General features: G+C 48.0%; 1 protein-coding gene across 1 annotated transcript; it reads right to left on the bottom strand.

Moving 5' to 3' along the window:
• Positions 1-311: 311 nt before the first annotated feature.
• Positions 312-5,319, bottom strand: LOC123122800 (serine/threonine-protein kinase STY13). Its single transcript, XM_044543143.1, has 3 exons — positions 4,461-5,319; positions 1,392-1,504; positions 312-1,296 (listed from the first exon to the last, which is right to left on the bottom strand). The coding sequence occupies exons 1-3, from the start codon at positions 4,750-4,752 to the stop codon at positions 574-576; spliced, it is 1,128 nt and encodes a 375-aa protein (XP_044399078.1). The 5' UTR covers positions 4,753-5,319; the 3' UTR covers positions 312-573.
• Between the last annotated feature and the right edge of the window lie 6,381 nt (positions 5,320-11,700).

The following is an 11,700-nucleotide window of genomic DNA, read 5'->3' as shown; positions in this document are numbered from 1 at the left end:
AGAAAAAAACTTGTACAGAACTCAGAATCGTTTCTCGTGTAAGACAAAATTATCTAAGTGTGTGGTCCGTGGTCCTTCCATGAGACTAATATACTGTGCGTAGTTTCTATCTGACTGCGGGCTCCGCAGCCTGCTATCAACTCTCGAATTAGTCTTGAGTGTTCTGCATCTACATGACAGGGTCTCAGTCTTTGTAAGTAGTATCACCTAACAACCCAAGTTAGAGCAGAAATAAAGGACATTGTCATCGCAATACAAGGATAAGTGGCTAGGTTTTGCTGACGAGTGACTGGCTAAAAAAGTTGAGAGGATGAGAAGCGGCACGACAAGTTTTTGAACCAAAAAACATCAAACCGGCGGAGACAAGACGACCAGTGTTTATGCAAAGCAAAATAAACCATCATCTCACCCACAACCACAAGCGAGTAGCGGCAGTAGGCAACCTACACATTTCTTCTTCCACGAGAGACGCCGCGACGACCAACCAAAGCGTTCACCCATCCGCACAACCGCACCACCGAAAGGGAAACAAAAAACAGCAGCAGGCCGACCCGCATCACACCACAACGAGTACTACTTGGAGAAGCCGAAGCAGCTGCAGCCCTGCGAGGTGTGGTCGGGGACGGCGGGTGTCATGCTCTTGCCCTTGGTGGTGTCGATCCTCTCCAGCATCGCCACCACCTCGGCCATCTCCGGCCGGTGGTCCGGGTTGCCGTCCCAGCACCGCGTCATGATCTCCGACAGCGGCTTGGGGCAGCACCGCGGTATGTCGGGCCGGATGCCCAGCTTCACCACGTGGTACGAGATGTCCGCGATGCTGTAGTTCGGGTACGCCAAGGCGCAGCAGTACGTCTCCCACAGCAGGACGCCGAAGCTGTACACGTCGCACTTGTGGTCGTACGGCCGCCCCTCCAGCACCTCGGGGGCCATGTACCCCAGCGTGCCCGTCTGCCCCGTCATGTTGTCGTCGTCCTGCGCCTCCACACGGGCCACCCCAAAGTCGGCGATCTTCACCGACTTCTTCCTGTCCAGCAGCATGTTCTCCGCCTTCACGTCCCGGTGCACGATCTTCTGCGCGTGCAGGTAGCTCAGCCCTCTCGCCATGTCCAGCGCCAGCTGGACCACCTTCTTGTAAGGCAGCTTCTTGTCCCGGTGCTGGAACAGCAGCGTCTTCAGGGTGCCGCCGTGCTGGTACTCCACCACCACCACACAGCGCTGGCCTGGCCCGTGGCTGCTGCCGCCCTTCTTACTCGCCGGGATCTTCAGCTGGGACGTCCCCATTGACGCCCCCACGAACTACACACAAATAGACATGACACAGTTCATTGTTAATTTCACCAAGCGCTCGCTTCAAATTGATCTAGCATCTAATGTGTGTATAAATCAGGTACCTTTGTGACATTGGGGTGATCGAGCTTCTGCCACACGGCCACCTCCTTCTCAAAGGCCTCCCGGTGCTTCGATGAGCTCTCCTGACCTTCCTGCCCCCAGTCCAGCACCTTCACTGCATCATACGAAAAATGCACTCCAGGTAAACGAAAAATGGTAATGTCGCTACTATGATCATGAATAACAAAACATGTAGTTTTGCGAGTCTAATGTCCATAAACATTTTCATCTTGATAGATACTGGAAATATTTAAGCTAGCTAGTTGCTGTGGGGAGCCATGACTGAACCAAGCCTAGAATTCTATAGTCTTTAAGTGTTAGGATTGAGAAACATATAGTCTTTTAAGTGTTAGGATTGAGAAACATGAAATCGCTTTAGGAGTATTTTTATCTTCGATTTGTTCCCTAGCCACAAGAACTGATAGATACTGGAAATATTTAAGCTAGCTAGTTGCTGTGGGGAGCCATGACTGAACCAAGCCTAGAATTCTGTAGTCTTTAAGTGTTAGGATTGAGAAACAGAGGAACAAATGGCACAGGTCAAACATGAAATTGCTTTAGGAGTATTTTTATCTTCGATTTGTTCCCTAGACACAAGAACTGTCTGATTTGTATTTTTGTTGTCCATTTATGGTGTAATCACACATCATATTCAACCTATATGATTTGAGAAGTGACATTGCAATGGTATGTTTTTCTTACAAGTTTTTTTCTGAACCGGGCTAGCGCCCCCCCCCCCCCCCCCCCCCCCCCAATCAATTACTGAACTGAAAGAATGAGTTCTTAATATACCACAGCTACAGTGCAAAAAGGACCTAAACCGACCGGCAACCCTGTAAGCAGAGTAGCAGACTTGTGAAAACACAAATGGAACTAGGTTCTTATACTCAAAATATGGCTCTATTGTACTCCCTCCGTCCCAAAATTCTTGTCTTAGATTTTTCTAAATACGGATGTATCAATTCATGTTTTAGTAGTAGATACATCCGTATCTAGACAAATATAAGACAAGAATTTGGGGACGGAGGGAGTATATTTTCCAATTTCTCCAGCTAGCTTTCTCACTAGCAAGTTGAGTAATAATGGATAAAAGCAGAAAAGATTAAACTAAGATGGTTTCATACTTGCAGTAGGAAAATATTAACGATGCAAATAGTGTACATATATCCGAAGTGTCAAAATCATCAATAATAATAACTGAACCGAAGAAAGTATCATCAAAATATAAACAAAAGCTGATAGATTGCGGGTCCCCAATAAATCTCCCTCACATCGTCATCATTCGCAATAGCTACTACCTTCACAACGGCAAAATTGGCAATCCATAAAGGTCCCCAATAAATCTCCCTCACATCGTCATCATTCGCAATAGCTACTACCTTCACAACGGCAAAATTGGCACCCAACCATGTTCCTAGTATATCGGCATGCTTCCCCTGTCACCTTGTCCTCCCCCTCCACAACAGATACTACCTTCACAACGACAAAAGTGGCACCGAACCATGTTCCTAGCATATACCGACATGCTTCCCCCATCACCTTCTCCGCCCCCTCCACAACGGCTACTACCTTCACAACAACAAAACTGGCATCCAACCATGTTCCTAGTATATCGACATGCTTCCCCCGTCACCCCACAACAACTCCTCCTTCACAACGACAAAACTGGCACCCAATCATGTTAGTATACCGACATGTTTCTCCCGTCACCTTCTCCGCCCCCTTAACAACGACAAAACTGGCACCCAATCATGTTAGTATACCGACATGCTTCCCCCGTCATCCTCTCCCCTCCCTCCCCTCCACAGTGACTACCACCTAAACAACAACAAAACTGGCACCCAATCATGTTAGTATACCGACACGTTTCCCCCGTCACCTTCTCCGCCCCCTTCACAACGACAAAACTGGCACCCAACCATGTTCCTGACATATCGACATGCTTCCGCCGTCATCCTCTCCCCTCCCTCCCTCCATAGTTACTACCACCTTCACAACGACAAAACTGGCACCCAACCATGTTCCTAGTATACCGACTAGTTCCCCCGTCACCTTCTCCGCCCCCTCCACAATGGCTACTACCTTCACAACGACAAAACTGGCACCCAATCATGTTAGTATACCGACACGTTTCCCCCGTCACCTTCTCCGCCCCCTTCACAACGACAAAACTGGCACCCAACCATGTTCCTGACATATCGACATGCTTCCGCCGTCATCCTCTCCCCTCCTTCCCTCCATAGTTACTACCACCTTCACAACGACAAAACTGGCACCCAACCATGTTCCTAGTATACCGACATGTTCCCCCTGTCACCTTCTCCGCCCCCTCCACAATGGCTACTACCTTCACAACGACAAAACTGGCACCCAACCATGGTCCTAGTATACCGACATGCTTCCCCTGTCACCTTCTCCACCCCCTCCACCCCCTCCACCAATAGCGATAACAAGGTACTGCCATCAATCTCTCTTCTACCAATCTGTTAACTTATCTAACACTGCATTCTATAAGTCTTAAAACACGTTTGATATAATTTTGAACATTAACCTATGAAACCTTATTTGGACAAGTGTATCATTAGAATTTTATCATAAAAACATCCTTAGAATTTCACAAGGATCAATTTTGTGCGCAGCCCCAATATTGTTGATAACATGGGAGTAATAAGGGTGTGCTTGGTTTGCAGCTCCAATGTTTCTTTTTTTGGATATGGTCAAGTCAAGATTTGCAATGTCAATAGTACTTGCCAACGTTTGATAACTTTTACCATGAACTAGTTGCCTCAATTGGCTGGGAAGAGATAGGCAACGTGAAATGGGCAAGTCAATGATTTGACCGCAATAAAATCATTAGCTAAGATTTGGCCTTGGCTCGGGAATTTACTTCTTCTGTTCTTTTTTTTTTTTTGGGTGAGAAGCCTTGTGGAGCAGGGGCTGCAAACCAAGCACAACCCAGATGTCAAATCTTATGGAGCAGATGGCAATCAGGCGACCAGACTAGTGGAAGAGATAGTGCAGAATTACATAATACAGGCGATCGAGGGGGGGAGCGTATATGATTTTAATACCTGCGACGTCGTTGCCGTCGTAGGTGCCGCGGTAGACGACGCCGAAGGTGCCGCTGGCGACCTGGTTCTGGATGTCGAGCTTGGCGAGGTCGATCTCCCACTCGAGGAGCTCCCCGGGCTGCGCGGGGGACGCGCCCCGCTGCTGATCCAGCCAGACCCTGGAGCGCGTCTTCTCCAGCTGCATGTCGAGGTTGACGAGGTCGAAGCCGTCGGCCCGCAGGTACCCCTCGCCGTCGGCCGCCCTCATCTCCGCGCCGCCGCTGCTGCTGCCGGTGGCCGTGAGGGAGTTCATCTTCCCGGCCGACGGATCGATCGGTCGAAATCTCCCCCCTTTCCGCTAGATCGCAGCGAAGAATGCGTCTACGCCCGGAGCGCGGAGAGGAGGAGGTGGCCCGGATCGATCCTGTGTCCGCCCATGGGATAGATGGATGGGGGCAGGATTTAAAGCCGGGCGCGTGGCGTGACGCCCGATCGGCTTGGACCGTAATGGCGATCCTCGGCCGCCTCTGTATCTATCTATCCACCCACCTCCCGCCGACGGACGCAAGCTCGTCCGTTCTCAGATGGGAACAAACAACAAAGGAATCAACCGCGCGGGTGGGCGGGTGGGCGGGGGTAAGACGAAAACGACGCCACGGGGACGGGGAGAGATCGCAATCAAACAAAAGCGGAACCGCAGCGCAGATCGAATTAACCACGGAGAAGGGGACGAATGAGGATGCTGATTGGATTGGCCGGCGGCGAAGAGGGGAGCCGGGCTCGACGAACGGAGGAGAGGAGGAGGCCGGCGCGTCGCCCCCCGGCGCGAGATCTGCCTATTTTTAGGGGGGAGGCGCGTCCGTAGGGTGGGAGGGAGGGAGGGGCCGTTAATTCGGGAATGTGATTGTGAGAGGGCTGTTTATTAGTTTACCGGTTCTGTTAGCCAGAATCCAGGAGCGACCGTTCCTCGCCTCCTTGGGCCGTTGACTCTGTGCTTGCACCCCGTTCGCTACGCCTACGCTACTAGGAGTAGTATATTCTGCCGTTGTGCGCCGCGAAGGTGCGTGCGTGCGTGCCCTGCTTCTCTCCCCCGGCTCTGTTCTGATTCCCTATGCTCTGCTTCTCGCATGATGGTGACATGCTATGAACTCTTCCGCATAAATGGGGAATGGAATAGAAAAATTCGTTAAGCAAACGGTCAATTAATTTGTAATGATTTTCTGCGGGGGCGTGGCGAAAAGATTGGTCAAAACCTATGAATGAATAGTGCAGACCGGGCATAAGATTTATCTGTTTTCTGGTAGTTTTAACGGCCAAATAAAGTGCTCGCTCCGTCCCATAATATAAGAGCGTTTTTAATATGTTGGGTAAGTTTGTGTCTATATTGGCTCGTTAAGAATTTTCTTTTGTGTGAAGGAAACCAGCAATTGTTGGCTTATTCATTATCAAGCAATATTTACAGGGGGCACTGAAGTGGCTACAAGGATGAAAGATCAGAGAAAAAAATTGAAAAAACAGTGGGGGTTAAGTAAGGATCGATCTCTCAAGGGGGGTCCCCGAAGGGGGGCTGCCCACATTTCGCTCCTGCCAGTCTTCACGAGTCAATTGCTCGTTTGATGGCTTGTATTGTGACAGCCCGGGGTTGCGATCTCTTTGTTGAACACTTTGTTGTTTCTCTTCAGCTATATTTCCCACAAGATAAGGATCAACATGAATTTTATCCCCTTCTTGTGCTCATCAAGAGCAGCCGAGACGATCGCAAGCCAGTATTCCGCCGAGCTTTCCTCACCAGGCCATGCTGCAGGATCAAACGCAGTGCAGCCAGACCAGGCAGCAGCCATACACCAAATTCTCCGGGCTTTAGGGCATTGCCATAGAAGATGCAGTGAGGTCTCGAAGTTGCGTATACACAATGGGAAAAAGTAGTGATTTGGCCACCCTCGACGTTGTAGTCTGTCGGCACACCAGTCTATCCAACATGAGCAGCCATACGAAGAATTTGCATTGGGGTGGTGCCCAGGCGCGCCAAAACATATTGGTGAAATTTGAGTCTATCCTACCAGCAAATTGGAGCCTATAGGCAGCAACAGCAGAATAGCAGGGTGGAGGATGACATTGGCTCCTCCAATTAGGTTCCAAAGGCGGCGGAATTCTGTGATGTTTGCATCGTAAAGGGGTGGTCGTTTGATGTCCTGGATCCATTTGTTGTCATGCAGTGCATCCTTGACTGATCTTGTCTTGAACCTGGAGCGAAGGAACGGTCATAGTGCAACAGAGCGCAGCGGTGTAGTTCCCAGCCAGGTGGATCCCCAGAACTTGGTCATTTCCCCATCGACGATCATCACTGTGGTGGTAGCAACAAAGAGGTCACGATCCCGCTCATCGCAGGGGAGAGATGATCCAGCCCATGGCCTATTTGGCTCTGTCCAGGACATCCATAGCCAGCGAACGAGAAGTGCTCTAGCAAATTTTTCAGTATCATGTATGCCGAGCCCACCAAAATCAAGTGGCAAGCATACCGAACGCCAATTTACTTTGCACTTTCCTCCCGAGTCCATCGAAATTTTTTGTAGATCTCTTATCAATGTCCTTTAGAATACCAGGTGTTGCCTAAATGGCCATCATCGCGAAGATGGGGATGCCGGAGAGCACCGATTGGACAAGGGCTCTTCTGCCAGTAGTGTTCATCAGTTTGCCCTTCCAACCTGCTAGTTTTGCCTTGATCTGGTAAAAAATGAACTGCATATGTACTTTCTTCAATCTTCCCAAGGTAATTGGCAATCCCAGATATGTGATCGGGAACCCAACTTGTCTCCCAGGAAAACCCAGTAAGTCCTGGTCTAGATATACGCTTTGGCATTGGATGGGTGTTACAGTGGACTTGGTGGGGTTTATCTTCAAGCCCGTGGCCTCACCAATCTTCATGATCTCTAGTAGACAAGATACCTCCTCTCTGCATGGGTTGGAGAAGAGGATTGTGTCGTTGGTGTAACTCAGTCTCATTTTTGCCTCTCTTCTAGGAAGTGGAGATAGTTACCCCATGGTCGGCGCTTCTTCGAGCACTCGGTGGAGTGTGTCCATAGCTAGGATAAATAAGAACGGAGACAGAGGATCTCCTTGTCTTAGTCCCCGTTTATGCTGAATCTATTGGTAGTGTGCTCTGGTTAAAAGAACAACAGAGGAGGAGGATCGCAACAAAAGGGATATCCAATCACGCGAGCGTGTCTTGAAGCCTAGCCAGGAGATCGAGTCAAAAACTTTTGCAATATCCATCCTAAATAGCAACACTGGCTTCTTTTTTCTAAGAAAGTTCCCGCTACATTTTTTATGAAGAGGTAACTGATGTCTACTACGCAACTTTATTCTTGTAGACTCGTGTTGGGCCTCCAAGCGCAGAGTTTTGTAGGACAGTAGCAATTTTCCCTCAAGTGGATGACCTAAGGTTTATCAATCCGTGGGAGGCGTAGGATGAAGATGGTCTCCCTCAAACAACCCTGCAACCAAATACAAGAAATCTTTTGTGTCCCCAACACACCCAATACAATGGAAAATTGTATAGGTGAACTAGTTCGGCGAAGAGATAGTGATAAAAGTGTAATATGGATGGTAGAAATATATTTTTATAATCTGAATAAATAAAAACAGCAAGGTAGCAATCGATAAAAGCGAGCACAAACAGTATTGCAATGCTTGAAAATGAGGCCTAGGGTTCGTACTTTCACTAGTGTGATCTCCCAACAATGTTGACATAGTTGAATCATATGCAAATCCCTTAAGTGCGGTGTAGAGTTCACTCCAAAATTACTTGTTGTATAGAAATTGTTGTCGGGCACGAACCACCACAAAGCTATTCTTTAGAATAACACCTTAAGATGCAAATCAACCAAAGCCCTAATGTCACCTTGATATTCCAATGTCACCGCAAATATCTGTGGGTTTGATTATACGGTAAGCATCACACAATTTCATATTCATCTATTTGATTCCCAAGGAGTGCCCCAAAATATCTATCGGAGAGTCAAGATGAGAACGTGTGCCAACCCCTATGCATAGGCCCTAAAGTCACGGAACCCGCAAGTTGATCACAATAATATACATTAAGTAACTCAATTATATATCCCAATGTCACTATAGATATCCTCATGCAAAACACATATTAAGTGCTCTCAAATCCTTAAAGACTCAATCCGATAAGAAAACTTCAAAGGGAAAACTCAATTCATCAAGAAGATAGAGAGGGGGAAAACTCCATATGATTCATCTATGTCAACAAAGCCCACATTACCGCAAGATCGTTCCATATCAAGAACACGAGAGAGAGAGAGAGAGAGAGAGATACAACACATAGCTACTGGTACATACCCTCAGCCCCGAGGAAGGACTACTCCCTCCTCATCATGGTGGCTGCCGGGATGATGAAGATGGCCATTGGTGATGATTCCCCCCTCCGGCGGAGTGCCGGAGAAGGGCTCTAGATTGGATCTCGCGGTTCTAGAACTGGCGACGGCTGGAATAAAATTTCATCGACTCCCCTAGGGTTTTTGGAACATTTGGGCATTTATAGAGCGAAGAGGCGGTGCGGGAGGCCACTGAGGTGGGAACAACCCATCTGGACACGCCTGGGCCCCCAAGCGCGCCCTGGTGGGTTGTGCCCCCTCGGGGCACCCCCAGGTGCTCCTCTGGCCCACTGGATGTCTTCTGGTCCAAAAAAAATCTCCAACAAGTTTCGCTGCATTTGGACTCCGTTTGATATTGGTTTTCTGTGATGTAAAAAACAAGCAAAAGACAACAACTGGCACTGGGCACTATGTCAATAAGTTAGTCCCAAAAAATGATATAAAGTTGCTATAAAATGATTGTAAAACATCCAAGAATGATAATATAACAACATGGAATAATAAAAAATTATAGATACGTTGGAGACGTATCAGTAACTTCCGTGAATGCACCTGGTCTTCAGGAAGGCACTTTGAGCACGTGAAATCATATTGCTTAGCTTAGGCACCAATCGGAGGGATATGATTTTTGCAAGTTTAGCAAACAAGTGTACTTGGCTGATAGGGCGTCAGTGTCCCACTTCAGATGCTTCTGCAAGCTTTTGGATTGGCACCACAGTTGCAAAATTCAGATGCTCTGAGTGCTCACAATTGATGTCGTAGAATTGGTTTAGGGCCCATAGAAGGTCTCATTTGATGATGGGCCAACAACTCTTGTGAAACACCCCGAGAAGCCATCCGGGCCAGGAGCGCATCAGCTAGTGTTAATATTATAGCTTGTCAGACCTCATCTTTAGAAAACGACAGATCCATCCCGTCATTGTCAAGTTGTGGTAGTTGGATCGCCTCCCAGTTAATCGAGCAAGCGCGCCCAAGCATAGTGCCCATGATGCTGGAGTGATCATTGATCACCTCTTTCTGCTTCTGGTGGCTATAGTAACTAGATTGCCTCACTTTCGCAGCGAGTAAATGAAGGTAATTGCTGGAGAGCTGCTCTCCGGAATGGTGGTTGATGGAGGCACTACCAAAGGATCGACCTCTTAGCGTTCCTCTCCGTGATGCTCTTATCCCACCTCCTTGTCGGCATCAGATATGGGAATGTCAGTGTCGACGCTTGCCAGCGGGAATTGAATAGTGGCCTCACACTGGGGACTGTGCTAGGAGCTGACAACCATGACATCTGAAGATGATGTGTGATGACCCACAAGTATAGGGGATCAATCATAGTCCTTTCGATAAGTAAGAGTGTCGAACCCAACAAGGAGCAGAAGGAAATGACAAGCAGTTTTCAGCAAGGTATTGTCTGCAAGCACTGAAATTATCGGTAACGAGTAGTTTGATAACAAGATAATTTGTAACGAGAAATAAGTAACAATGGTAACAAATATGCAGCAATGTAGCCCAATCCTTTTTGTAGAAAAGGACAGGCCGAAACTTTCTCTTATAGTAAGAAAAGTGCTCTTGAGGACACACAGGAATTTCATCTAGTCACTTTCATCATGTTTGTTTGATTCGAGTTCGTTACTTTGATAATTTGATATGTGGGTGGACCGGTGCTTGGGTGCTGTTCTTACTTGAACAAGCCTCCCACTTATGATTAACCCCTCTCGCAGCATCCACAACTATGAAAGAAGAATTAAGATAAATCTAACCATAGCAAGAAACATATGGATCCAAATCAGCCCCTTACGGAATAGCGCACAAACTAGGGTTTAAACTTCTGTCACTCTAGCAACCCATCATCTAATTACTACTCCACAATGCATTCCCTTAGGCCTAGCCTAACAACGCTCCGCATGCGTGTGTGGCCCAGGCCTGGGGGCTCCTGTTGGTGTACTAAAACATGGGTGTTTTGTACCTGATACGTCTCCGTCGTATCTACTTTTCCAAACACTTTTGCCCTTTTTTGGACTCTAACTTGCATGATTTGAATGGAACTAACCCGGACTGACGCTGTTTTCAGCAGACTTTCCATGGTGTTATTTATGTGTAGAAACAAAAGTTCTCGGAATGACCTGAAACTCCACGGAACATATTTTTGGAAAATATTAAAAATACTGGAAGAAGAATCCACGTCAGGGGGCCCACACCCTGTCCACGAGGGTGGGGGGTGTCGGTGTCAAAACTGGCGGATCTCGGGTAGGGGGTCCCGAACTGTGCGTCTAGGATCGATGGTAACAGGAGACGGGGGACACGATGTTTACCCAGGTTCGGGCCCTCTCGATGGTGGTAATACCCTACTTCCTGCTTGATTGATCTTGATGATATGAGTATTACAAGAGTTGATCTACCACGAGATCGTAGAGGCTAAACCCTAGAAGCTAGCCTATGATTATGATTGTGTATATCTATCGACTAGCCTGGCCTTGGTTTATATAATGCACCCGAGGCCTAGGATAACAAGAGTCCTAGCCGAATACGCCGGTGGGGAGGAGTCCTTGTCTTGATCACCAAGTCTTGTGGAATCTTCCTTGTATGCGGCAGCTGTCCGAACTGGCCCATGAGTATACGGCCATGGGGGTCCTCGGCCCAATCTAACAGATCGGGAGATGACATGGTGAGTACCCCCTAGTCCAGGACACCGTCAGTAGCCCCTTGAACCGGTCTTCAAGTTAGGGACGCTCCTCGATTCTTCTGAACTGTTCTTCATCTTCAGTCGTCGGTCTTGAAAACTGGTTCAACAAATTTTCCCATCATCTGTCTTGAGGATTGCCGAGCTAAATCTGACGAGTTTATACGTCGGGTATCCGAGGAGCCCTTTAAGT

Source organism: Triticum aestivum, chromosome 5D (assembly GCF_018294505.1).
Source record: "Triticum aestivum cultivar Chinese Spring chromosome 5D, IWGSC CS RefSeq v2.1, whole genome shotgun sequence".
NCBI lineage: Eukaryota > Viridiplantae > Streptophyta > Magnoliopsida > Poales > Poaceae > Triticum > Triticum aestivum.
This window is presented reverse-complemented; position numbering and strand designations above follow the sequence as displayed.